Below are 27,702 nucleotides of genomic sequence, written 5' to 3'. Positions count from 1 at the left end.
ACAGTGTGCTTGCTGCCAGAAGAAGGCCCTGCTAGCATCCTGGTCCCTGCAGGTTCCCCAGCACTCCCAGAAGAGGCATCAGTTTCTTTATACTTTGTTACTTTGTTCTCTTTGTTTTAGTCTGGCTTGGGGCCACACCCATTAGTGCTCAGGGATCTCTGGGGGGGGGGGGGGCTCAGGCATCCCTATGGGACGGAAGTCAAGGAAGGAGCCAGGCTGGGCCTGGCGCAAGGCCAGTGCCCTCCCTGCTGTCCTAGGGTCCAGCACCCTTGTCTGCTATTGCTGATTTGGGAGCCACAACTGAGCGGAGGCTTAGGGGCTACTCCAGGCCCAGAGTCACTCCTAAAGCAGGCAGGGAACGGGACCTTGTCATGGGAAGTAATAAAATCAACTAGCCCCGGGTTGCTGGGACCCACTTGTGGACATAAGTGGGTCTAAGGCCCTATAAGACCTTGACCTTGACCTTGGACCTGCCCAGACCCAGAGAAGCCTGGAACCTGCGAGCAAAGGCCAAGAAAGGGATGTCAGAGACCAGCCACTGCTCCCAGCTCCACCCCTTAGCAACCACCCTAGCAACAGACTCAGCTCTGTAGAGAGCCCCACGTCGGGCAGCTTGGGAGAAACCCTGTAAAAGCAAGCCTGAACCAAAGAAGCGCCTGCATCAGCTGCCCAGCCCATGCACTGCCTGTACCTGAGCACATGTCACCCATGGGTCCCCTCTTTTTTTTTTTTTTTTTTGCTTTTTGGGTCACACCCAGCAATGCTCAGGGGTTACTCCGGGCTCTGCACTCAGGAATTACCCCTGGCGGTGCTCAGGGGACCATATGGGATGCTGGGAATCGAACCCAGGTTGGCCGCATACAAGGAAAACGCCCTACCCGCTGTGCTATCGCTCCAGCCTCATGCATCCCCTCTTGAGTTGTGGACTTTTATATCTAACGCCAGGGTGCCCTCTCCACTCTAGAGAGCCTGCGTTCTCTTATCCTCTTAGAACTTCCAAATAAAATCTACTACACTTCACTGCTTGTCCCCTCCTGGAAATTCCTTTCTGTGAGTAAAAACGGGGACCTGAAAGGCCCGGGGCGGTCTAGGACTGACTTCCCCTCTTCCCTGTCCTGCCAGGAGCCTGGCTCACAGCCCTAGCAGGGAGCCAGCCGGGGTGGGTGGGGGCAGGGTGCAGAGACAGGAAAGGACAGATTCTGCCTCCAGGCTGCCGCCTCTCCCCTCCCCACTTCACAGAAGTTACCCTGGGACGTGATAAGATCATTAAGACTTTCAAATCGTTTGACCATATTACACATTCCATGTTCGTGATCTGAAATTTTTAAAAAAACAGAAATGAATGTTCAGGTGTGATGGGGCAGGGAGGAAAGATACGAAGACCTGCTTTCTTTTCTTTTATTATTATTTTTTAAAGTTTTGGGACCACACCCTGCGACGCTCAGGGGTTACTCGTGACTCTGCACTCAGGAGTCACTCCTGGCAGTGCTTAGGGGAGCTTAGGGGATGCCGGGGATCGAACCCGGGTTAATGGCATGCAAAGCAAGTGCCCTCCCCACTGTGCTCACTCTCCTGCCAGGACACTGTAAACTTTGCAAGGGTTCTTTTATTGAACCAGGCAGGTGGACCAACACACACGCGACTGAAAAGGTAGCTAGTTTCCTGGGCGCCTCCCGCCACCGGGTCTCCCGGGCCATGGCTACAGTCGGGACCCCTGACCTGGCATTCTGGTATCCGGCCACCTCTGCCTGACCCTTCTCAGCCCAGGCTAGCCTGCTCAGGCCCCGGGGGGAGGGTCCTGCAAGGTGCTCCCCACCCCCCAGGGAGGGGGCGCCGTTCCCCCGGGGCTGCCTTAGGAGCGACTGCGCCTCGGCAGCCTGGCCTTGAAGAGGGACTTTCCAGAAGCTTCGATGTAGGTGGCTGCCAACTCCTTGGCGCTGACCTCCACGTGCACGAAGCCGCCCAGCGAGTTCTCGTCGCCGTAGTGGAAGCGCAGGAAACCCTCGGGCACCTTCCGCCGGTGCTTCTTGGACGGGTCCATGAAGTTGCCCGCGCCGCTCAGGATGTACCCCACGCCGCTGTCATCCTGCAGGAACTGCGGGACCACGGGCGGGGGCGCAGGGGGCGGCGGTGAGGCCTCTCCCCACCCTGCTCCTGTCTCTGATTTGTTTTTTTTGTGGGGGTCACACCTGGCAGTGCTGGCTCAGGGCTCAGGGCTCACTCCTGGCAGTGCTGGCGAGTGTGTGGGGGCGGGGGCCTGGGGTGTGGGTGGATGTGTGGGTGGGTGGAAGGACTTTATGGGGTGCTGGGGATCAAACCTGGTTGACCCTGGGCAAGGCAACAGGCCGCCCCGCTGTCCTGAGTTGGCCCCTCTCTGCGCCCCTCGGGGCCAGCGCCCTGTTTATTCTATTTCCCAGGGAGCAGCCGTGTCCACACAGGACCTCTCTGGGGGCGTTCCAAAACTTTTAAGGGACTTTGGGCTATTTTTCAGTTAGAGAACATAGAATTTGTACTTTTTTTGGGGGGTGGGGGTAGGGATTGAGCTGGGGCCTCTGCGCGGACAGCCGGGGCTCTTCGCTGGCTGGACGGGGAGTCGGGAGCCCCGCGGGGAGCAGGCGCGCCCCCGTGTGGCCGGGCACACACCTGCAAGTTGTGGTCGTGGCCGCACAGGTAGGCGGTGACCTTGTGCTTGGCCAGCAGCGGCAGCAGCTGTTTGACCAGGCAGTGCGTGGGGCCGTGCTCCGCGATGGACCAGATGGGGTAGTGGCCGGCCACCAGCACGTAGTCGTCGCGGGCCTCGGCTAGCTGCTTCTTGAGCCACGACAGCTGCGTGCGCGCCAGCTCGGGGTCGCGGGGACGCTGGGGCTGCTGGCCCAGGAAGTCGTCAGAGTTCCCGCACAGGGTCACCGTATCCAGCATGAAGATGGCCACAGTCACGTTGGTCTGGGGCACGCGGGCGCGCAGGCGGTAGTAGAGGCTGGGGAAATGCCTGCGCCGAGGAGGGGGGAACAGCAGAGAGGAGGGGAGGGTGGTGGACCCCAGAGTTAGCTCAGGGCTTGGGGCGGGGGGCGGGACCCTGGAGCCAGGCTCACCAGCGCTTGGAGATTTTGGTGTAGGCGATTTGAGCCGAGACGTTCCCCAGGTGGTCGTGGTTTCCAGCCAGCACGTACCAGGGCACGTTCCGGAGCGCGGGGTCGGAGAACACATCCTCAAAGGTCTCCTGCGCCAAAGGGGGTCAGGACATGGCACCCCAAGAATGGCCAAGTGGCTCCACTCTGGCTTCTGTTAGCTACCTGGGGGTGGGGGCTGGGGACCCCAGAGTCCCTGAGGGTTGGGGAGGGGGTCCCTACTGTACGAAGGCCCCTCTCCCTCCTAACCCCCACCTCAACTGCCTGCCCCAGTGACTGCCCACACCTGGAACCTCTTGTCATCAGCGTCGTGCACACCCGTGAAGTAGAAATTGTCCCCCAAGGCCAGGATGAAGTCTGCGCCCAGGGTCTGCGTGGTCCTGGCTATCTCCTTGGCGTTGGCCATTTCCCGGGCCGTGTGGAAAGGGGCGTTGGGGACCCCACCCCAGTCCCCCAGGGCCACGAAGCGCAGGGCGGGGGCGGCGCCCTGGGCCAGCGGGAGCGCCACGCAGACGTTCAGGAAGAGCAGCAGTGTCCGGGTGTCCATCTGGAGGGACAGGCCAGCTCAGGGGGGGCCCTGGTGTCCTGGGCAGTATGAGCTGGGGGCTCCAGGGACAGCAGGGTGCAAGCCGGGGGGTGGGGGTCAGGACTCACCCTGGAGGGGCACAGCCAGGCTGGTGGAGTCCAGGCCGGGAGCCTCCGCGCCGGCCTTTATTCCCTGGGCGGAAACGGGTGATTAGTGAGGATGATGCGGTTTCTCCAGAGACGGTTCCAGTAGCCTTGCCCTGGGGTCATGTGAGGGCCCCGCGTGGGTTTGGGGTGAGGGGTCTGGGCCCGCTCTCTGCCTCCCTGTCTGCCTGCGGGAGCTGGGGTGCTGGGCCCGTTATCTGCAGGAGCCGCGGCGCGTGTGGTGGACTGGGGGAGCCCAGATAAGCCGATGCGGCAGTGCTGGCCCCTGCCTGCCTGGACACGGGGAAACCTGGCCACAGGCAGGGTCAGGGCAGGGACATCCCTCAAGGTCAGCCTGTGGGGAGCGCCCCTTCCCCCCCCCCCGTGTGTAGGACCCTCTGATCATGCGCTCCCCTGCCCCCCCCCCCCATTTTGCAAGAAGTTCCACCCACCTGCCCCTCCTTCCCACACCCACTCCTGCCACAGCCACACCCAACCCCCCAGCCTGGGGCCAGCAGCAGACACAAGCCTGGGCCCACAGATCTTTGACCCTGCAATGCTCGGTAGCTGCCTGAGTGGTGTCCCCGTGACCCAGCCTGGAAGGGGGCCACCCCCAAACTGTCTACTTCTGCTCCCCCCTGGTTTGTCCCCACTGCCCCCTTCCCTGTCCGGGCCGGTTGAGGGGGTGTGACTCATTCTTCCCCAGAACACCGCTGGGGTCCCCTGGCACCCCCACCCCACCGGCCGGGGGTTCCTTCCTGACTCCCCCCCAGCAGCACCAGCGAACAGGAAGGAAGTGGGTCAGGCGGGCGGACCTTTGTCCCCTCCTCCCCCGGGGGCTGCGCGTCCTCAGGTCGCCACCTCCCGTCCGGCTGGTCTCACCTGCCGCCAAGCCTGGGCGCGCCCACGGGAGCCCCGGGGTGCCTGGGGGTGCGTGCGACGGGTAGGAGGCAGGACGGGGCGCCCCGGACCCGAAAGCGGGGCGGCAGCAGCTCCAGTGGGGCGCCCGACGTGGGCGCTGCGGCTCGGCGTCCGGGAGGGCGGCGCAGTGCCCCGATTTCCTGCCCCCCCCAGCGGAGAGGCAAACACCTGCTTGCAAGCTGCGGGCGCTCGGGGTGAGTGGCGCCGCCTCTGAGCTGGGCCACCCCGGCAGGAAGTCTGACCTTGCAACCCCAGTTTCCTGGCATTTTTTGGGGGGGTGGAGCCTCCCAAGCAGTGTGCTGGGGACCACACCCAGTGGTGCTGGGTGGGGGGTGACGCGGACGCAGCGCCAGGGATCAAACTCTGGGCCTCACCCAGCGCCTCACACCTTCTCCCCAGGGGCAGGTCCCTGGGTCTTGCTCTGCTTCCTCCTTTTGGGGGGCTGGGGGTGGGGATGTCAGCTGCCCCGGGCGGCGCTCAGGGCTCTCCTCTGGCTCTGCACTCAGAGATCACTCCTGGTGGGGCTCCACACATCACACACGGGCCAGGGGATACATCTGGGGTCTGCGGCCGTGCAATGCGCGCACCTCCCGGCACTGCTTTCCGCTGAGCACAAACCCTTTCCCCTCTCACCGCGCTGGGACATTCGCGGGGTTCCCAAACTGGCGATAGTACTTGCCACAGCCAAGAGCACTGGCGTGTGTGCGTGCAGATCTGCTATTATCTTAGGAAAAAAAAAAAAAGCCATGCTCGCTTCAGCAGCACATATACTAAAATTGGGACGATACAAAGAAGATTAGCATGATCCCTGCGCAAGAATGACACGCAAATTCGTGAAGCGTCCCATATATTTTTGTTACATCTCAAAATGGTTGTTTAAAAATAAGAAATGTCAAATAAATGTTCTTTTAAAAAAGAAAAAGAAAAACCCTTCTAGCTAGCATTTGCTTTATAGCCCACTTATTATTATTATTATTATTATTATTATTATTATTATTATTATTTTTGCTCTTTGGGTCACACCCGGCGATGCACAGAGGTTACTCCTGGCTCTACACTCAGGAATTACTCCTGGCGGTGCCCAGGGGACCAGATGGGATGCTGGGAATCGAACCCCAGTCGGCCACGTGCAAGGCAAACGCCCTACCCTCTATCGCTCCAGTCCCAGCTCATTTATTTTGTGGGGGCCACACATGAGTGCTCAAGGCTGATCCCTGGCTCTGTGCTCAGGGATCAACTCCTGGGCTCAGGGGACCTTACTGGGCGCTGGGGAGGGACCCAGGTCAGCAGGCGCGCTCCGCTCCCCACTTTGCTGTCTCACGTCCCCTTCTCTCCTCCTGTCTGTGTCCATCTAATCCCTCCCTAGCCCCCAGCCCCGTCCTCTATCAGTTATCCAGAGGAGGCGCTCTCCTGCCCCCTGGAGGGCACTGGTGGCATAGCATGGAGGAGCCTTGGCAACTGAGGGTGCTTTCTAGTTGCTTAAAGATTTTTATCGTTTCTGTTTTTGGACCACACCCAGCGATGCTCAGGGGTTACTCCTGGCTCTGCACTCAGGAATCACTCCCGATGGTGCTCAGGGACCCTATGGGATGCCAGGGATCGAACCCGGGCTAGCTACTAGCAAGGCAAACATCCTATGCACAGTCCCATCACTCTGGCCCAAACGTTGATGACTTTTTTTTGGGGGGGTGGGGTCACACCCGGCAATGCACAGGGGTTACTCCTGGCTCTGCACTCAGAATTACTCCTGATGGTGCTCAGGGGACCCTATGGGATGCTGAGAATCCAACCCAGGTCGGCTGTATGCAAGGCAAACTCCCTACCCGCTGTGTTATCACTCCAGCCCCCCGTTGCTGACTTTTTTTTCCACCTGAGGTGACATTAACACTGCCTCTGGACATTGTTGCTTCCACAAACGTTGGTCACACAACTCCTACCCCGCCTTCCGTCCAACAGACCCTCCTGAAGCCTCGTTTCCTGTACCGCACCCCTCCCCAGAACCCACCAGTTTGGCTAAAGGCTCAGGCTTCTGTTTGTTTTGTTTATGCCGTGACGGTCTTCGGCCTGAGTGGGGCCATCCGGGCCAGTACATGTTGTTCAGCTTCTGTCTGACGCATTTAGCTTAACCCCATCGGGGGCTGTCCGAGTTTGCTCAAAAGGCAAGTTCCCATTTTTTCTGTGTGTGTTCTGTAGCTCAGAAGAGTTCCTCTTAGCATAAAAACCACATTCCCTTTGTCCACCCTCCCTTTGTTCAGCTTCCCTTTGTCCAGCCTCTCCGGGACATTGTTTCCAGACTGGGCTGCTGGAATTTGCTGGAATCAGCCAGAGCAGACCACTGTCCATCCCTTTTTGCTCAGCTTTTAAGATCAAAGCTGAGAGGGGACCTTTCTGGATTACGTGCTCGTTCTTCTCTCTTGGTTTATGGGTCACACCTGGTGGTGCTTTAGGGGAGGGGTCTCTGCCCACATAGGGGCTCATTGCAGTGCTGGGGATCCAACCCCAGGCCGCTGCCTCCCCGGCCCTGGACATTTATATTAGCTTGTTTGTCCAGAGCCACGCCTGGCACTGTTCATGGCTCTGAGCTTGGGGATCGCTCCTGACCTGGGTTCAGGGGAACCATATGGTTGGCTGAGGATTGAATCCGGTTGGCTGCATGCAGGCAAGAATCTCACCCACTGTCCTATGACTCTGGCCCCATTATTTTGATTTGATTTGATATTTTAGTAACATTTCTACTCTGGGCTGCACTAGTTTTATTTTTATTTTTATTTTTTGCTTTTTGGGTCACACCTGGTGATGCACAGGGGTTACTCCTGGCTTTGCACTCAGGAATTATTCCTGGCGGTGCTCAGGGGACCATATGGGATGCTGGGATTCGAACCCGGGTTGGTCGCGTGCAAGGCAAACACCCTACCCGCTATACTATCGCTCCAGCCCCTGGGCTGCACTAGTTTTAAATCCTCCTAACAGAAATACTCAAGACAATATTTTTTTCTTTTTGGGTCACACCCGGCGATGCACAGGGGTTACTTCTGGCTCTGTACTCAGGAATTATTCTTGGCGGTGCTTGGGGGACCATATGGGATGCTGGGAATCGAAACCGGGTCGGCTGCGTGCAAGGCAAACACCCTCCCCACTGTGCTATCGCTCCAGCCCCACAAGACAATTTCTTGATACTAGTAGACTGAGGTGCACAGCTTACATGGTTGCGATACTTCACAGAGAGGAGGTGGGGTGCACCTTATAGGAAAAGGGGGCTGGGGTGATAAGGTGATGGTGGAGAAGACTTAATTCCTGTTTTCAGGAAACAATTTTCCTTGGAACTGGGGATGGCTTCAGCATTTAATTCTATTGTTATTTTGCTTTTTGGGTCACATCCAGTGATGCTTAGGGGTTACTCCTGTTTCGGCACTCAGGAATTACTCCTTGTGGTGCTTGGGGGACCGTATGGGATGCTGGAGATTGAACCAACCGGGTTGGCTGCATGCAAGGCAAATGCCCTCCCCGCTGTACTATCACCCAGGACCAATTCTAAATCATGAGCGAACCAGTGATCTGGAGCCCGGGGGTGGGGGGGGGAGGGCGGCTGGGGCGGGGGAGGGCGGCTCTTCCTCTCCCTCACTACTCACATCATTAACTCCAATTTAATAATTGTGTTCCTTGCCCCACCTTGACGTAAAATGTACAAGGAGTTGACATTTACAAATACCCCCGAATTGTGGCTCTTTTTCCTTGACCTGGGTAAGTCCTAAGTGAGCAGGAGGTTCTGAGTGTCATAGCGCCATTCAAGCGCCAAGTCCCTTGTGCCTGGGAGATTTAAAACAAAACAAAAGCAAATCAAAGTCCGACACATGTGGCTTCCGGGAGCGACAGTGAAGCCCAGAGTTTTGCTTGGCTTTTATGAACCCGTCCTCGTGGACGCAGGGGCTGTACCTGATTCTGTGGTAAAGAGCGACCCCTGGCGGACTGTGTGGGAACCACATGTCATACTGAAGATTCAAGCCAGGGCCAATCCAGGCGTGTCCCCCACACCACATATGACCCCCTGAACCCTGCCAGTAGTGATCCCTGAGTGCAGAGCCAGATGTGGCCCCAAAAAAAAACAGGGCAAGGGATACAAGACAACTTCTTTAACCCCTATACTATATTCTTCAGCCCCCTCTTTTCTATTTTTTTTGGTTTGTGGGTCATACCCAGAAGTGCCTAGGGATCACGCCTGGTGATGTCAAGGGACCACATGAGTGCAGGAGATAGAACCTGTGTCGTCTGAGAGAAAGGAAAGTGTTTTAAGTTCAATACTGTCTATTCCTTTCCCTCCCCTCCCCAAGCAGAGCTTTGACATTTGAGGACTGTCAAGGCTGAGGACCTCCGGAGCCCAGGACCAGTCATGCTCCTCCACATGTTTGGACGAGCCTCATGCATGAAGGGACCAGCAGAGGAACCCAGGTGTGCGGGATCCGGGCTGAGATCTTCAAGGCTGCTTGGATTGGGACTGGGCCTTTTCCACCCAGACCCCCCATTTTCCAGTAGCTTGATAGCCACACCCAGAAACTGCCCCCGGCACTGTGTAATCCCACCAATGGCCAACATCTGGAAGACCAAGCTTCCAGAAGCATGTGGCTGCAAAGCAGCCATGCGACATCTAATAGCCTTGTTCTCCCTCTTGGAGAACCTGACAAGTTACCAAGAGTCTATTGCCCACACGGGAGAGCCTGCAAGCTCCCCATGGCGTATTCATATCCCAAATACAGTAAAATATATATGCATACCTCTCGGAGAGCCTGGCAAGCTACCAAGAGTATCCCACCTGCACAGCAGAGCCTGTGGCAAGCTACCTGTAGCATATTCTATATACTTAAAACAGTAACAATAGGTCTCATTCCCCTGACCCTGTAAGAGTCTCCAATCTTTGGGAAAGATGAGTAAGGAGAAGCTACTAAAATCTCAGGGCTGAGTGTTATAGAGATGTTACTGGTGCCCACTCGAGTAAATCAACAAACAATGGGATTACAGTGATACAGTGATACTTGTTGGGGACTGCTCAGGACCCTGAACAAAAGAGGACCCCGAAACCTTTACCCTGGACAAACCAGAAAATTCCATTACCAGCTTTGCTTGACCTGAGGCACAGGTGCCCTTGTGACAAAGGAAATAGCCAAACTCAAGAGGTAAAAGTAGCCCAGGGCAGTTAACTAAGAGACGCCATTAAGCCCCCCATTAAGTAGAATACCTTCCTCTACCTTGTGCATTCCTCCTGCCAGATGCTCCTGCCAGATAGACCCTTGCCTTCCCCTCCCCACTATTTCTCAATCTACTCTTGAAGAATGTTGTAAGCCCACCTAATACACCCCGAACCTTTCCTTATTTGGTCTGAGAAGACACTTCCCTGATGATTGACAACTTATGTACCAACCCCCTGCTAAGAAAAGTATAAAACCAGCGTGGCAGTTAATAAAGTTGCCCTTGATCGGCATGTGTCGTCTTGGGCCCCCTATTTATTATCCTCACTAGTTTTATTTCAGGTCGGAACCGCTCACAGAACCCACCCAATTAGGAGCGCTTTCCACTGTTGTCTCTCCGCGGGCCGGAGAGATCTCCAGGGGAACGCGCAGATACTGTCTATTCCTATTATTTTTAATTTTTGGAAAAGGAAAGAGTAAAAAAGAAAAGCAGTTTGCTTTTTTTTTTTTTTTTTTAAGCCACACCTGATGCTGCTCAGGGTTTACTCTGGGCTCTGCATTCAGGAATCACTCCTGGAGGTGCTCAGGGACCTGATGGGATGCTGAGGATCAAACCCAAGTTGGCTGTGCTCAAGGCAAATGCCCTCCCCGCTGTGCTGTTGCTGTGGTTCCCGGTTTGCTTTGGAAGTGAATTCAGCCCTAGGTGTGCTAGGGTACACTAGCTGGACCCCAGGGGGTGCTGTAGCTTTCATGGAGAAGAGGATAGGATATAAAGTAAAGGAGAAAGGGGGGTAACCCCAAGGCTGAGGACCTGGGTTTGATCCCTGGTTAACCCTTTACTCTACATCCACACATGAGAATTCTATTTTTATTTTGGGGGGTGGGGTGAGGTTGTTTGGCCCACATCCGGCTTGCTCAGGACTTCCACTGGCTCTGTGTTCAGGGGTCACTCCCTGCAGAGCTCAGGGACTGAATATGGTGCCAGGGATTCGAACCCAGCTCAGCAGCAAGCAAGAAAAGCACTGTAACCCCTATCCAGCCCAGAGCTCCATTTTCCCCACTGATAGCATGTCATTAAAGGCCTGTTAATAACGACCTGTAAATAAAGGACTCGATGTAATAAGTAATAAATGAAACCAGGGCCCGGAGCCATAGTTCAGCAGGGAGGGCCTTTACCTGGCATGCAGTTGGCCCATGTTTGATCACCCCACAGGGTCTCCTGAGCCCCGCCAGGAGTAATTTCTGATTGTAGAGCCAGGATTAACCTCTTAGCACCGCTGGGTGTGCCCCAAAACAAACAAAAAGACCCAGCAATCCACCCCCAGCCCATACACAAAATAAAAAAGTAAAACCAAGGGGCGGTCTTGGTCAGTGTCTGAGGCCATTCAGCCGCGAGCCCTCAGCCTCTTAAACTGGGCACTGTTGCCCCCTCGTGGCCAGAAGATGAACTGCAGCACTACGGTTCTCGTGATAGGTTGAGCGTGTGCGAGTGTTACAATGAATCTGGCAAAGGGCACTGAGGGGAAGGGCAGTGCACAGGGCCAGGTGAATCCACCCCTCGTCCCTTGATTGCTCCTCCCCACCCGAGCCTCCGGGTTACACTTACCCAGAGCTCTGTCTTCCTCTCTCCCTCAGTCTCCATGGCCCCATACAGTCCCAGACACTGTCACCTGAGTCTGTGAAAAACACAGCTCCACCTGTCCTCAACCCTTGCACCCCGTACCAGGACCAGAGACAAGTTCCACAAGCAGCCACAACAGTAATAAAAAAAAAAGTGGGGGGCTGGAGCGGTAGCACAGTGGGTAGGGCATTTGCCTTGCATGTGTGCGACCCGGGCTCCATCCCGGCATCCCTATGGTCTCCCAAGCACCGCCAGAAGTAGTTCCTGAGTGCAGAGCCAGGAGTAAGCCCTGAGCATCGCCAGGTGTGACCCGAAAGCCAAAAAAAAAAAAAAAATAGTGGGAGTGGGGGAGCTGAGTCCAGCGCCAGGAACCAAGCCTGGGGCTTGGCGCGTGCAGTCTTCTGCCCTACCCCTTAAGCCGCTTCCTCTGCTGTTTGTTCATCAGCATCTGCAAAAAAAGATCCACGACTCGCTTTCTTTACAACCTCACAAGTTCTCCTGGCATGTAAAAATACAATTCATGTGTGTGCCCGTGTGTGTGCGCCTGTGTGTGCATGCGCACAAAAAGTTGTCCAGGAGGATCTCTAAGCCCCGCGAGTGGATTTTATGGAGCTCTACATTCGTCTGTTTTTGTACGCATCTCTGAGTGCTACTTCTATTTTTTTCTTTCTTTTTTGTTTTTTTTGGGTCACATTCGGCAATGCTCAGGGATTATTCCTGGCTCTACAATCAGAGATCACTTCCTTCGGTGCTCAGGGACCATATGGGACCCTGGGGATTGAACCCAGTTTGGCTGTGTGCAAGGCAAACACTAGCTAGACCCACTGTACTCTCACTATGGCCCTCTCCAGCCCTGTTTTGTCTGTTTGCTTTTTTTGGCTACATCCAGCTGTGCTCAGGGTCCTCCAGACTCCTGGGGGCCGGGAACAGACCCCAGCCCTAGCTGCTGTCCTCTCGCTCCAGCTCCCGAGCACTAACATCTGAGTGAGGCTGAGCCCTGATCCATCACTCTGATCCATCACAGAGAGGAAAGAGCCTGGACTTGGTTGGGGTCAAGCTGGGCAGATGTGGATTCCGCACTTGTGCATCGGCCTCCCCCTGGTGGCCGCTCCCGCAACCTGCACCTCGTCGACGGCGGGGGGGGGGGGGGGGGGGGAGGGGGGGACGCATGGGGCCATGAGGCACAAACACATTTTCTTTCTTCCTTTTTTTCAGGCTGTTTTTATTCGTGAAAACAAGGCGGTGGGATGGTTTGGGGAATGGCAGCTGCTCCCCTTTCTCCCACCGCTGCAATGACAGAGGGTCACACTTGAGCACCGATTCCCGAGCAGTGAGAGAGGGTGGCCACAGCACAAAGCACATCCCGACTCTGGGGAAGGGGGCTGGAGGACACCCCACTTTCTATTTTTCCCTTTGTGATTTCTGGGCTGCATCTGGCAGTGCTCAGGATTTGCTCCTGGCTCTGTGCTCAGGGATCACTCCTGGAGGGGCTCAGGGAACTATATGGGGTGCGGGAGATTAAACCCAGGCCCGCCCGGTCAAGGCAAACACTTTACTCATGGTTCTATTTCTCCAGCCCAATCCCACCGCTGTTTCCTCAACAGCCACATCCACACTGCCTGGCCGAGGACCGTCCCTTTAATTCCACACCTTTTACAAAGGGCAGAAACCTACCTGCATTGGAAATAGTTTCAAAATGGCAGTTGAGTACTTCTTAATACCGACTCCTCCCATTAATAGGTCACTAATGAGCTTATCTCTTTTGTTTTATAAGGCAGGCAGACAGCGGAGGTGGAGAAGGAGATTATTGTGGAGAAAACTTGAACCACAGTTCAGATCTTTCTGATAATTTTTGGGTCCCACCCAGCAGTGCTCAGGGCTGACTCCTGGCTCTGCACTCAGGGTCACTCCTGGTGGTGTTCAGGGCACCCTGTGAGATGTCAGAGACGGAACCTGGGTGAGACTTGAGCGTTTGGGCACCCCGGGGCTGATTTTGCAGCAAACTGTCTTCTCTGAGAGGCGGACCGATATCTCCAGTCCATGTTCATCCCTTTGGCCCCTCCATTATTTTTGGTTTGTTTGCTGGCTTTGGGGTCACACCTGGCGGTGCTCAGGGTTTACACCTGGCTCACTCAGAAATTGCTCCTGGAGACGCTGGGGGACCATGTGGGGTGCCGGGGATCGCAAGGCCAGCACCCTCCCCTACCTGCTGTGCTATGGCTCTGACCCCAAGGCCCCTCCATATTTTGGGGGGTGATGCGGCCACGCCTGGGGACATTTGGGAATTCTTCCCAGTTTTCTCTTCAGGGTTGCTCCTGGTGGTTGTGGGGGAACATGCGGGGCCAGGGATGGGTTTCTGGGTTCCCTTTGCTCCTGGGCTTCTCTGAACACCCCCCCTCCCCCCGCCATACACACACCCCTTACCTCCCGCCTCCTTCCTGCCAGGTGCAAACTCTGGAACTTTGGATGGTTTCTCTCCTTCAGCTGCACGTGCCAGGCTGGGCCCCACCAGACGCTGGCTCAGAGGTGTGGCCCCTGGGGAGCTGGCAGGCAGCTGGGGGGCGTGTGCGGGGTGTTAGGGCAGGACTGCCCTGGGCGGGGCCAAAGACAATGAAAACCGTGTATTTTCCACTCAGGCCTCTGCTATCTGCTTGCTCCAAGAGGAATGTGCGGACTCCTGAGCTACGGCCATATAAGGGTATAATCCAGACAGATAGCCTCCCGGGCCCGGGCTTAGCCCTCGGACCCGTGCAGGTGCTTACGCAATTGTGACCTGTAAATCTATAGGCTGGACAAGCAGATCGGCCTAATGGGATTGGAGGGAGAGGCATGTCGAATTATGAACTTATTGGCTAGGGAATGCAAGGGCTCTGCTGTTAACAGTCGGGAAGGCCTATATAAGATCTCCTTTGGAGAAGCTCGGGGTCTTTTGCCCAACCTGCTGGACCTGCGTGTCCGCGTAGGCAGCTGGACCCTGGCTAGCCAGTCTTATAATAAACCCTGCTTGCTGTTTGCAGTCTCTGGAGTCTCTTTGTCATTATAGGAAGATCTCAATCCGCGCCCCAACACGGGGAAATTGTTCCTCATTGTCTTTCCCGGCAGCTCCTGTTCCAGCCACTGTTCAGGAGGGGGAAGGGATCAGTGTCCGACACCCCCAAAACACTGGCACCCCTGGGGATTTAAGGTGGGACTGGGGGAGCTAAGGTTTCCCTACTTTTGATATATTTCCCTGGGGGGCACACCCAGAGTGCCCAAGCTGCTCTCAGCAGAACTGGGGGCCCAGGCAGTGCCAGGAATGGAACCAGGGCCAGCTGCACACAAGCAACACTTTAGCGCCTCAGCCCTCTCTGGGCCTTAACTTTCTTGTGCGGGGGACATACCTGGTGATACTCCTGGCTCTGCACTCAGGAATTAGGGGGCCCTATGGGATGTTGGGGATTGGACCTTGTCGTCAAGATGCAGGGCAAATGCCCTCCCCGCTATACAATTGCTCCGGCCCTGCTATATATATATATATATATATATATATTTTTTTTTTTTTTTTTTTTTTTTTTGCTTTTTTGGGCAGAGAGTCTCTCGCCCACACGTCTGGCTGTCTTCCCCAGGGCCCCTCGGAGGGGATGGGCTCCAGCTTCCCTCCCCGCCCCAAGCAGAGCTCCTGGAAGCCGAAGACCACTGGAAGCTAGCCACAGCCACGCTCGAGGCCCCTCTCCACACGTTCGGATAAGCCTCACACATGAAGGTACCGGTAGAGGAACCCAGGTGTGTGTAATCCCATCAACAGCCAACATCCAGAGACTTAAAAGCAAGCTCCCAGAAGCGCGTGGCCTATCTTATAACCTACTTCTCCTTTGGGGAGAAACTGGCAAGCTACTGAGAGTTTCCTGCCCACATGGGACAGCCTTGCAAGCTTCCCATGGTGTATTCATACACCAAAGCCAGTAACAAGCTGGATCTCATTCCCCTGACCCTGAAAGAGCCTCCAATGCGGCATCGTTGGGAAGGCTGAGTAGAGAGAGGCTTCTAAGATCTCAGGAATAGGACGAATGGAGACGTTTCTGAGACCGCTCAAGAAATTCGAGGATCAATGGGATTTCGTGACTCGTGATTCGTGGGTCATATCCGGCGATGTATAGGTGCACAGGGGTTACTCTTGGCTCTGCACTCAGAAATTACTCCTGGCAGTGCTCGGGGGACCATATGGGATGCTGGGAATCAAACCCGGGTCAGCTGTGTGCAAGGCAAACACCCTGCCAGCTGTGCTACTGCTCTAGCCCCTGCCTTTTTTTTTTTTTGCTTTTTGGGTCACACCCAGCGATGCACAGGGGTTACTCCTGGCTCATGCACTCAGGAATTACTCCTGGCGGTGTTTAGGGGACCTGGGAATCGAACTTGGGACGGCCCCGTGCAAGGCAAAGGCCCTCCCGGCTGTGCTATCGCTCCAGCCCTGCCCCTGCCTATTTTTATAGCCACAAAGACACCCATTGGTCAACTGACACTTTAGTTTATAGCATTCCTCCTCCCCAGAGCTCGATTTTGCTTTGGGGCCCAGACCTAGTGGTGCCTAGAGCTGACTCCTAGCTCTGTGCTCATGAATAGCTCAGGGGGGCTTGGGGACCGTATGAGATGGTGAGGATTAAACCCGGTGAGCCGCGTGCAAGGCAAACGCCCTCCCCCTTGTCCCATCTCTCCAGCCCTGGGGCTCTTCACGCTTGCAGCCTGGGGGCAAGATCCTGGGGTGCTGTGGTGAGACTGAACCGGCCAAGCAAGTGAAGACAAGTGGGTTGGACTCCCCTGTGCCCCCCAGGTAAAAGGAACTTCATGAAAACAGAAATTTACCCCCAGGAAAAATACCCCCACTCGGGTATACGCTCAGGAAATGAGGGGCTGTGTCAGGAGGTGAGGGGCCATGTCAGTAGGTGAGGGGGGCCCGGAGTGCTAGTACAGTGGATAAGGTGTCTGCCTTGCATATGGCCAACCTGGGTTCGATCCCTGGCATCTTATATGGTCCCTTGAGCACATACAGGAGTAACTCCTGAGTTCAGAGCCAGGAGGAAGCCCTGAGCGTCACAGGTGACCCAAAAAGACAAAATAAGAAGTGGGGGGACCCTGCCAGAAAACGAGGGGGGTGTTGTTAGGAAGTGAGGGGGGCCTTGTTAGGAAGTGGGGGCCATTATCTGAAAGTGGGGAGCCCATGTCAGGAAGTGGGGGGCGTGTCAGGAAGTGGGGGATCCATGGCAGGAAGTGAGGGGGGCCCGTCAGAAGTGAGGGGGCCTGTGTCAGGAAGTTGTCTGGAAAGCAAGAACACAGTGTTTAAAGGAAGAACTCCAGATTCCAAAGAACCAGGTCAAATGACACTGCTTTTAGTGACAGATGTCACGGACGCCCTCCCAGGGACTGACGCAGTGGCTCCGCAGGGTCGGGGTGCGGGGGCTGGGGGGCACCATCTGGCTAATGCATAGACACAGGGGGACGAAGGACCACGGGGCAGGGGGTCACAGCAATCAGGACATGGTGACATGGACGACGAGGCTGGGACATGGACTCCACAGATGACCCTTGGAGAAAGGGGTGTGTGTGGTTGGGGCACCAGGAAGGAGCCATGACAGGTCTTCAGGGGGGTTGCCGGAAGGCGCGGGCAGCCACAGGCACCCAGAGGAGAGCGTCAGGCCCCGGCTGGGCGTGGAAGGATCGAGAAGGTTGGGGGGCAGCCCTGCTCTCACGGGTGGTTGTGGCCCCAGGCTCAAGCAGACGGGACTTGGCCTCTGACCACCCCACAAGCCCCCAAGATCCTCGAGCTCCGCAGGGTCGGGGTGCGGGGTGCGGGGCCTCGGAACGGGGCTCCTTACCCAGAGGACGAAGCTCAGTGCAGGCGTGGCCGAAGGTCTCCAGGGAAGAAAGAATCGATGGCCCTGACGCTGCCCTCGGGCACTGGGAACATGCATTCAGGTTCTCACTTCTTCTGTTTTTGAGCATCACACCCAACGATGCTCAGGGCTTAGTCCTGCTGGGTGTGGGGGTCCCTATGGGGTACTGGGGATCGAACCCCAGCCGGCCTACTGTCCTATGGCTCCAGCCTCCGTGTCTAAGGAAGTCTTTTTGGATTTTGTTTTTGGGTCGCACCCGGGGATGCTCAGGGCTGACTCTGGGCTCTGCTCAGGGATCACTTCCAGCGGTGCTCTGTGGACCCTACAGGGTGCCGAGGCTCGAACCTGGGCCACCTGCACGGTGAGCGCCCTCCCCACTGTCCTATGGCTGGATGTCCCAGTGGGGGAGGGACACGTGATCCCTGGCACAGCTGCCTGGCAGACCCCAGCTAGTAAGACCATCCCGACAGGACCCCAGATGTCACTCACGGGGACCCATTCTCCCACGGCCGGGGCACACGGTGGCATCTTGTGGACCCAGGAGCTGGGCCACTGAAGGTCTTGGGGCACTGCCCACCTGCCAACGCTCCTGACTCCTCCATATGTGTCACCCAAGTTTTTATTCCATCATCCATTAAACTCCCTCGGTCCCCTTTGTGCCCCGCATGCAGGGTCCCAGGCGTGGACTGCCTCATGGATCCGAGGCCTCAAGTCGAACTGAAGGTTTCCCCGCAGCATCTCGGCCACGACGTTGCCGCTCGAGGCTCCGAGGGTTGCCGGCGGTGCGAGGCTTTGCCACACGCTGCCGGGCATTTTCCACGAGGTCCCTCTGGCGGGTTCCCGGGCGTGGGTAGGAGGCGTCTCGGTCTGTGTGAGCGGGTGTCCACAGCGCCCACCAGGCACAGAGCTGGGCCACCCTCTGTGAAGAAGCCAGGGGCGTGGGGCTGAGGGTGCGAGAGGTGGGCAGAGCCGCAGGGGACGGCACCGTGGATGTTTTCTGGCCCCTACAGTATCTCTGTGAGAGCCGGGATCTGAGACGATGGACATGGCGACATTAACAGTAACATTAACAGTGACAACTGAACACTCTCCCCATTGTACTGTCGCTCCAGCCCCAGAGTGAATCTTTCTTTCTTTCTTTTTTATTTTTCTTTTTGGGTCACACCCGGTGATGCTCAGGGGTTACTCCTGGCTCTGCACTCAGGAATTATTCCTGGAGGTGTTCGGGGGACCCTATGGGATGCTGGGAATCAAACCTGGGTCAGCCACATGCAAGGCAAATGCCCTACCTGCTGTGCTATTGCTTTAGCCCCTGTGATTATTTCGTAAGGATGTTCCAAGTGACTGATTTCTTTCCAAGCACACGCTACTCTGGGGGGCGGGGGTGGGGTGGGGAGTGAGGCTGGAGACCTAGGACAGCGAGGAGGGCATTTGCCTGGCATGCGGCCAACCTGGCTTCAATTTCCAGCATCCCATAGGGTCCCCCAAGCCCTGCCAGGAGTGATCTCTGATCGAAGAGTTGGGCATCAGCCCTGAGCATCGCCATGTGTGAGTCAAGACTAATAAAAAGGGGGGCTGGAGCAATAGCAGTGCGGGTAGGGCATTTGCCTTACATATGGCTGACCCAAGTTCGATTCGAAGCATCCCACATGGTCCCCTGAGCATCACCAGGAGTGATTCCTGAGTATAGAGCCAGGAGTAACCCCTGTGCATCGCCAGGTGTGACCCAAAAAAAAAAAAAAAATCAACGCTAAGCCACAGCTCTCGCAAATGGTCTGTGGCAGGGACTGTCCACTCTGCAGCTGCAATGCCCCAGTTCAGAGGGTGAAATTTCTCCCTCAGCCCCTTACTGGGCACCACTGGGGGGGTGCTCACATCTTTCTGGAGGAGATTTTCTCCCCTCTGGGGGTGCTCGTCTAAACATCCCCCCCACGCAGAGACACGCCCAGCGCTTGGGGCCCGGTCACCCCGAATACTCACTTGAGCGTCCTTCCCGGGATGTGGAACCGACTTTGCAAGTAATGATCTTCCCACTTTTGTCCTCTGAGACAGACCCAGGAAACCCTGTTGAAATAATCCGATTTTGCAGGCAGAGTCCGAGGTGCCACATCGCCAGTAACTGTGCTGAGCTGCTCGACCGGCAGTGCTCAGGGCCCCCTCCTGGCGGGGTCGGGAACCCTATGGGGAGCCGGGGAGAGAACTTGGGTCAGCTGCATGCAAGGCCAGCGCCCAACCCGGCTGTTCTGGGCTTCCCTGTCGGCGCCCCTGAGCTGGGTCCGGGGCTGCGGGGGCGGCGGGAAGGTGCTCTCCTAGAGAGGACGTTCCTGCGGGTCCTCCTTCTGCGGGGCTCCAGCAGCGCCTACTCCTTAGGGCGATGCTCACCGACACATCCTCGCAGGTCACCGGGCCCTGCGACAGCCACCAAGAGCTCGGTGGAGAGTGTCCGTGTGTGCGTGTGCAGCTGTGGGTGTGAATCTGTAGATCTGAGTGTGTATGAACATGAACGAGTGTGTATGTGTGGATGTGAATGTGGATGTGTGAGTGTGGCTGTGAGTATAAGTGTGAGTGCATGTGGATGTGAATAAGTGTGGATGTGAGTGGATGTGAGTATATGGGTGTGTGTGAATGTGAGTGTGTTTGTGTGAGTGCATATGTGAGTATGAGTGTGGATGTGAGTATGGGTGTGTGTGTGGGATGTGAATGTGTGTATGGATGTGAATGTGTGTGGGTGTGAATATATGTGTGGGTATGAGTATGTGTGTGTGAGTGTGAGTGTGGGTGGGGACACGAGTGGTATGTATGGATATGAGTGTGTGCGTTTGGGGTGTGTTGGGGGCGTGAGTGTGTGTATGGATATGAGTGTGTGTGAGTATGTGAGTGTGAGTGTGGTTGTGTGTGGGGGGCGTGAGGAGTGTGAGTGTGGATGTGAGTATGGCTGTGTGCATGAGCGGGTGCTGAACACTTAGTTCAGCTCAGCCCATGATTTCCCGTCATCCTGTGGCCTCGGCTGCTTCCCCACTCAGCAGCCCCCTGAATCCACAGCATTGGGGGTTCTGGAGTTGGCCGGGATGGGGGGGCAGGTGGTGTTCTGATGCAAGGCCAGGGCCAGCGGCCCGAACAAACGGAAATGCTGCAGGGGTGAAGCTGTGAGTCTTGGCACCCGCCCACCTGCCGCTCGCAGGGACACGGCAGTCCACGATGACGGGAAGCGGGATACGCACGAGATTCCAATAAGCCAGAATTCGGCTGTGAACCGCCAGCTTGGCCTCCGGCCAACAGTGGCCCCTGGAGATCCCGGGGGCCCAGGGACTCCACCCTGGCTGGAGGAAGGGCGGGTCCCAGGCCTGGAGCCACTCCTGGGATGCTCATGGCTGACTCCTGACTCCTGGAGGGGGCCGGGGGGCCGTAGGGGATGCCGAGGATTGAACCAGGGTCAGCTGCGTGCAAGGCCGGCATTGAACTGCTGTCCTATCACTCCGGCCCCTAGAAGCTGAAGTTTCGTGAGGGAGCGCTTGCTCCTTCTCAAATCCCACACGCAAACTCTGCGCTCGGGAAGGACGTGGTAACTCGACGGCGTCACGAGGGAACAACGCCGACAGCAGGACGGGAGACGAGGGTGGGGCATTCATTACTCGCCATTCCGCCTGGAGGTGCCACCTCAGGAGTGGGGGGTTGTAAATCAGATGGGCGAGACCAGACCGGGAAGCATAGCCACAAAACTCGGACCAGAGCGATAGACCTGGGTTCGAGACCCAGCACCCCATAAGGTCCCATGAGCACCACTGGGAATCATCCCTGAATGCAGAGCCAAGAGTAACCCCTGAGCATTACCGGATGTGGCCCCCAAACCAAACCAACAAACTGGAAAAAAAAATACCCAGTAACTGGGGCTGGAATGATAGCACAGCGGGCAGGGCGTTTGCCTTGCACGCAGACGACCCGAGTTCGATTCCCAGCATCCCATATGGTCCCCCAAGCACTGCCAGGAGTAATTCCTGAGTGCAGAGCTAGGAGTAACTCCTGAGCATTGCCGGGTGTGACCCAAAAAGGCCCCCCAAAAAATGCAGTTTGAAAAGACAAGAACATCAGCTATCTGTCCAGTAAGGCCACAATCTGCTTTAAAAGCAGGGGACTTGGGGCTGGAGCTATAGCACAGCGGGTAGGACATTTGCCTTGCACGCAGCCGACCCAGGATCGATTCCCAGCGTCCCATATGGTCCCCTGAGCACCACCAGGAGTAATTCCTGAGTGAAGAGCTAGGAGTAACCCCTGTGCATTGCCGGGTGTGACCCAAAAAGCCAAAAAAAAAAAAAAAAGCAGGAGTCAGAGCAATAGTACAGCAGGCAGGCTGCTTGCCTTGCTTGCTGTCAACAGGCGCTTGGTCTCTTGCAGCCTAGATGGCCCCCACCCTGCCCCGAGCCCACCAGGAGTGATCCTGAATGTAGGGCCAGGAGCAAGCCCTGAGCGATGAAGGAGAGGAAGGAAGAGGAGGAGGAAGGAGGAAAGAGAAAGAGAAGAAGGAGAGGAGGAGGGAGGAAGGAGGAAGGAGAAAAGAGAAGGAAAAGAGGAGGTAAAGATTCACTTGACCCTTCCATCCTGATTACCACAGATCCCCCCAAATTATCACCAGTGGCGTTCTGGTCACACACAACTGGGCCCAACAGCGCCACATTCTGGGCCTGGCTGGTCAAGAGTAGCCAGTGAGGCCCCAGGACCCACTGAGCGTGGCTTGGCAGGCCCCTCGTCCCCCAAAGAAGGGACCTCCTCAAATATAGGGCAGCAGCAGCAACAGTACAGCCTAGCTATAAGTAAAATGAAAACTAACAAGGGACAGAGAGAAGGAAAGGGGGACCTGGAACCCCAGGATGCCCTGTGACCTGAGAGAGCGCCTGGGTCAGCTGCAAGCGTATCAGACATGGCAGGCCGGCAGCTAGAGTAGCAATGGGCCAGAGGTACCTGGAGGAAGGCTTAGAGCCGCTTCTCTCCCCACAGCCTGAAATGGTGTTGGCGGCGACCTCGGCTGACCAGGGCCTGGCTGGTGGTCAAAGGCAGCTTGTCTGAATCCCGTGTCGAGGGTTGCAGACAAGCAAGAGACAAAAACTTTGGAAAATATCTTATGATGCACAGAAAGGGACACTGTTTCTGCGACCTGCTCGCTCCAGCTGTTGGATTAGATTAAGGTTGGGGGGCAGGGTGAGGGGGGTCGGGGAGTCACCCTTATTTTGGCACCAAACACCGTTCCCTTTGGAAAGGCTCTCACGGCTTTATGACTCTAGGTCTCATCACCCTCCTTACACAGCTGTCTTGTTATGTCTTTTGTCTTTTTTTTGCTTTTGGGGTCACACCTGGTAATGCACAGGGGTTACTCCTGGTTCATGAACTTAGGAATCACTCCTGGTGGTGCTTGGGGTACCATATAGGATGCTGGGAATCGAACCTGGGTTGGCCGCGTGCAAGGCAAACGCCCTACCCTCTGTGCTATCACTCCAGCCCCTTGTTATGTCTTTTTGTAAAAAAAACAAGTTTCTAGGGGCCAGAGCAATCTGCCTTGCCTGGATTCGATCTCTGGAACCCCTTAATTGTCCCCAAACACTGCCAGGAGTGATCTCTGAGTGATCTCAGAGCCAGGGATAACCTCTGAGAATCTCTGGGTGTAGACCCCCCACTGTCAAGAGATAAAAACAAAGCATCGTGTGTTAAAGAGAGAAAAAGAAAAAAGGACATACCTTCTCTGACAAACACCAGCTAAGAAGTGCCACCAGTCACCTGAGCCCTGTGTGGGGCCTCGTGGTCTTGCTTGTGGAAGGGTATGACAAGGTCTAGGATACCTGCATAGCACAATAAAACCAGGGGTGCCTGTACTTAGTCACTATTCATGGGATTTGCATTGTCCTTGCTGGAAAAAAAGGCAGATAGTGGGTTGCACATCTGGGCCTCATCTACACATTTAATTTAATTTAATTAATTTATTTATTTATTTATTTATTTTCCTTTTTGGGTCACTCTTGGCGATGCACAGGGGTTACTCCTGGCTCTGCACTCAGAAATTATTCCTGGTGGTGCTCAAGGGACCATATGGGATGCTGGAAATTGAACCTGGGTTGGCCACATGCAATGCAAATGCCCTACCTGCTCTGCTATCACTCCAGCCCCTCATCTACACATTTTATTTGTTAATTTCATCTCAGTAAAAGTGGAAAAGAGAATTTGTCAAAATAGTAACAGGCCTCTAACTGCATTTAAGACCACCATATGCACCAGAAGTAAGTGCCATTACAAAGTGTTTGTTGTCCTGACAAGCATCAGCCACAAAATCTCAGATGTAAGTTTCTCCCTTATTTATCTAAAGTACTGAACTTCAATCTGCTAAGTGAATCATTTTCCCACCACTTTCTGGAAACAACTGATCCAGGGCAAGCGAAATAGGCTGAAGCACCTGATCAGCAAATGGGAGGCCCAGGTTCCATCTCCAGCACGGCGTGGTCCCCCACACGGCCAGTGTGGACACCAAGTCGATGAACAAAACTGGGGAGAGAGGCTGGAGGCACTCACATGCAGATACACAAATGCACACGATTCGCATCTAACAGCATAAACGGACTCAAGGAAAATTAAATTTTGGGTGAGGACAGCGGGCAGTGCTCAGAGCTTACTCCTGGCTCTGCACTCCGAAACTACTCTTGTCACACTCAGGGGAACCCTATGGCATGCTGGTTATCAAGCCGCAAGCAAGTCAAGTACACTAGTGGCTATACTATCCATTCTAGCCACTCCAGAAAAACCTGTAAATCAAGGACGGCATCACGCTTGCTTCTTGGAAGAATCAAGAATACGCAAAGATGGGGGCTGGAGCGATAGCACAGCGGGTAGGGCGTTTGCCTTGCACGCAGCCGACCAGGGTTCGAATCCCAGCATCCCATATGGTCCCCTGAGCACCGCTAGGGGAAATTCCTGAGTGCATGAGCCAGGAATGACCCCTGTGCATTGCCGGGTGTGACCCAAAAAGCCAAAAAAAAAAAAAAAAAAAAGAATACGCAAAGATGATCAGCCAGTCAGCTCTTGCCAGAGTCAGGAAGAGAGTGGGTGCTGTGGTGATAAATGATTGTCAGGAGCTTAACCAAGCACTTGGGGTTTTAAGAACGTGCGTGTGTACATGTGTGTGTGCATGTTTATGTGTGTGCATGCTCGCTCAGGGCCATCTGCTGCCAGGAAGCACCTTCTGTTCAGAACTGTGTGTCTGGACTGTCACAGGACTGTCCACTGAGATGCCACCATGGTAATGTCCTACCTGGACCTCGGAGCAAGCTGGCTGCAGAGATGGCATGTTGGCAACTGTGCTGAGGTCCCTGAGGGAGTCCAGGTAAAGGTGACTTAGGCCTGGTAGAGAGAAGGCAAACGCCATAGAGACGAAACTGCAGAGCGTGGTTTAGCTGCTAGTTGGATAAAGCTAGTTGGATGATGCAATCAGTTACCCTGCTGTTGATTGGATGAAGCAGTGTTGCTAGCTGCTGATTGGATGAAGTAGGGTTGACCAGATGCTGATTGGATGAAACATGGTTGCCCAGTTGCTGACTGGATGAAAGAGTGTTGCCCAGCTGCTGACTGGATGAAGCAGAGTGTTGCTAGCTGCTGACTGGATAAAGTAGGGTTGACCAGATGCTGATTGGATGAAATAGGGTTGCCCAGCTGCTGATTGGATGAAGCAGAGTGTTGCTCAGCTGCTGATTGGATTAAGCACTTTCATGTGCATGGAGGCCAGGGCTGTAGAAGGTGTGACCAGTCTTCTGGTAGTGGCCATTCGCCACCTCATTCATACTGCTGGGGTTCAAGAATAGACCAATTAAGGCTGTTAAAGAAAACGCACCCGTGTAATCATCCCCCCACCAGAAGGCGGTGTATAATGTCTTTCAATCCTTGGACGCCTAGTGAAGGCACTCTGGGCCAGATCAATACACTGCAAGTCACTGAGACTTATAGAGAGCTTGTCTTCCTCTGTGGCACTTACCTTATTTTCAGGATTTAGTAGGTTACTGGACTGGAGCAATAGCACAGTGGGTAGGGTGTTTGCCTTGCATGTAGCCGACCTGGGTTCGATTTCTCTGTCCCTCTCAGAGCCCAGCATGCTACCGGGAGTATCCCGCCTGCAGAGCAGAGACTGCAAAGCTATCCATGGCTATTCAATATGCCAAAAACAGTAACAAGTCTCACAATGGAGACGTTACTAGTGCCCACTCAAATGATGAACAATGGGACTACAGTGTGACAGTGCTACAGTAGGTTACTAAGTTGCCACAGGAGAGTTGAGTTTAGCACCTTAAATGCTGCAGGATTCTTAAATTCAAACGTGCTTTGAGAAGCTGTCCCCATCAACTGGAATACGAACTCAATGGGTTCCACCTTTAAAATTTCAACACTCGGCCAGAGAGACAGCACAGCACATATTGCACTTTCTTTCTTTCTTTTTTTTTTTTTTTGCTTTTTGGGTCACACCTGGCGATGCACAGGGGTTACTCAGGAATTACCCCTGGCGGTGCTCAGGGGACCATTTGTGATGCTGGGAATCGAACCCGGGTCGGCCGCATGCAAGGCAAATGCCCTACCCGCTGTGCTATTGCTCCAGCCCCATATTGCACTTTCTTTTCCATTCACTGGCACCATATGATTCCACTGGGGCTGTCGGGAGTGACCCCTAAGCATCACTGGGTGTGGCTCCCACACCAAAAAATAAATAAAATAAAACCCCGAAAACTTCAATGCTGCAGACATGAAACCTGCTGTAAAAAATAAGAGGGCAGTGGGGGCTGGAGCAATAGCACAGTGGGTAGGGAGTTTGCCTTGCACGCTGTGCACCCAGGTTCGATCCCCAGCAACCCATATGGTCCCCTGAGCACCGCCAGGGGTAATTCCTGAGTGCAGAGCCAGGAGTGACCCCTAAGCATTACCGGGTGTGACCCAAAAAAAGCAAAAAATAAATAAAAATAAGAGGGCAGGACGTTTGCCTTTCACACAGTGGCTGGATCTAGAGCATTCCATGTGGTCTCCCAGGCTCCACCAGGAGTGACCCCTTGCATGCAGAACCAGGAATAAGCCCTGAGCACTGCTGCATATAGCCTAAAAACTTAATTTTTTTGGGGGGGGGTCACACCCGGAAATGCACAGGGTTTACTCTTGGCTTATGCACTCAGAAATTACTCCTGGCGGTGCTCGGGGGACCATATGGGATGCTGAGAATTGAACCCAGGTTGGCCACATGCAAGGCAAACGCCCTACTCGCTATACTATCACTCCAGCCCCTACGTTTTTTCAAATAAAAATTAAAAACAGGGTCTGGAATGATAGCATAGTGGGTAGGGCATTTGCCTTGAACGCGGACTACCTGTCTTCAATTCCCAGCATCCCATATCGTCCCCAAGCACCGCCAGAAATAATTCCTGAATGCAGAGCCAGGAGTAACCCCTGAACATCGCCGGGTGTGACCCAAAAAGCAGAAAACCAAAAAAACTCCCCCAAATTTAAAAACAGGTGAGTCCCCCATAGTTCAGATTTGTACTATAATTTTAATAACTCTACCACCATTTACCAAAAATAAAATGAAACAAAATAAAAACATACCTGGTGGGGCCGGAGCGATAGTACAGCGGGTAGGGCGTTTGCCTTGCACGCGACCGACCTGGTTCGATCCCCGGCATCTCATAAGGTCCCCCAAGCACCGCCAGGAGTAACCCCTGAGTATCGCGGGGTGTGACCCAAAAAGCAACAAAAAACCTCCAAAAAACAAACACATACCTGGAAGGGCTGGAGAGATAGTGCAGCAGATAGAGCGCTTGCCTTGCACGCCATGGTTCGATCTTCAGCATCCCATATGATCCCCCAAAACGCCCAGGAGTGAACCCTGAGCCCAAAGCCAAGAATAAGCCCTCACTTTGGACATAAATCTAACGGCGCCTCCCAGAGTTCCTGGACGAACTGGGCTCCTCAATACTATGTCTGCGTAGTTAATAAACTTAATTTAGGAATTTTTTCCCCCAGATGACCTGCTAGCGGGTTTCCCTTCTACCGCTGCTTTTCTGATTCTGACTTTAGGTCTGGAAGGATGCCTAGCTCCTGCTTCCCTGTCATCTGTGCCCCGGTGCGGTAACCACCAAACCCAACTCCTGTTATGAGCAAAAGCCCAAGACAGGAGACTGATTTACTGTAAGAGTGCGGTGAGTGAACCAACTGGGATTGTAAAACTCGGCTCCCGGGCTGCGTGCAGAACGCCGTCTGGCAATCGGCTTAGACACCTAACCCGGGGGCTGTCTCTCCATCACGGGGGT

At 55.0% G+C, this 27,702-nt stretch overlaps 1 protein-coding gene, 1 long non-coding RNA gene and 1 other non-coding gene across 5 annotated transcripts; 1 reads left to right on the top strand and 2 right to left on the bottom strand.

Moving 5' to 3' along the window:
- Positions 1-1,427: 1,427 nt before the first annotated feature.
- On the bottom strand, positions 1,428-4,931 carry ACP5 (acid phosphatase 5, tartrate resistant). The gene is made up of 6 exons (XM_012934574.2): positions 4,680-4,931; positions 3,783-3,846; positions 3,415-3,675; positions 3,093-3,220; positions 2,644-2,989; positions 1,428-2,095 (listed from the first exon to the last, which is right to left on the bottom strand). Exons 3-6 carry the CDS (start codon positions 3,673-3,675, stop codon positions 1,853-1,855), a joined length of 978 nt encoding a protein of 325 aa, XP_012790028.1. The 5' UTR covers positions 3,783-3,846; positions 4,680-4,931; the 3' UTR covers positions 1,428-1,852.
- A 533-nt stretch (positions 4,932-5,464) lies between these two features.
- On the top strand, positions 5,465-5,571 carry LOC129402822 (U6 spliceosomal RNA). Its single transcript, XR_008628863.1, has one exon. It is a non-coding gene; the product is annotated as a U6 spliceosomal RNA (small nuclear RNA).
- Positions 5,572-16,285: 10,714 nt separating this feature from the next.
- On the bottom strand, positions 16,286-27,666 carry LOC129402562 (uncharacterized). 3 transcript variants are annotated; one of them, XR_008628698.1, is made up of 6 exons: positions 27,173-27,666; positions 24,859-25,204; positions 24,675-24,763; positions 23,113-23,214; positions 19,367-19,564; positions 16,286-18,417 (listed from the first exon to the last, which is right to left on the bottom strand). It is a non-coding gene; the product is annotated as an uncharacterized LOC129402562 (long non-coding RNA). The 3 variants fall into 3 exon arrangements; XR_008628696.1 differs by having other exon boundaries at positions 16,288-18,417; positions 24,675-25,204; positions 27,173-27,665; XR_008628697.1 differs by lacking the exon at positions 23,113-23,214 and having other exon boundaries at positions 16,288-18,417; positions 24,675-25,204; positions 27,173-27,665.
- Between the last annotated feature and the right edge of the window lie 36 nt (positions 27,667-27,702).

The sequence above is a fragment of the Sorex araneus genome, chromosome 2 (assembly GCF_027595985.1).
Source record: "Sorex araneus isolate mSorAra2 chromosome 2, mSorAra2.pri, whole genome shotgun sequence".
Taxonomy (NCBI): domain Eukaryota; kingdom Metazoa; phylum Chordata; class Mammalia; order Eulipotyphla; family Soricidae; genus Sorex; species Sorex araneus.
Note: the sequence above shows the minus strand (reverse complement) of the source record. Positions and strands in the feature narration are given on the sequence as shown.

Excerpts from the sequence above, each read along its gene's own strand:
- ACP5 (XM_012934574.2), bottom strand. The coding sequence starts at position 3,675 with ATGGACACCCGGACACTGCTGCTCTTCCTGAACGTCTGCGTGGCGCTC. Across the intron at positions 2,990-3,092 it reads ACCAAAATCTCCAAGCGCTG|GCATTTCCCCAGCCTCTACT; the intron begins GTGAGCCTGGCT and ends TCCTCGGCGCAG. Across the intron at positions 2,096-2,643 it reads GCCACGACCACAACTTGCAG|TTCCTGCAGGATGACAGCGG; the intron begins GTGTGTGCCCGG and ends GTGGTCCCGCAG.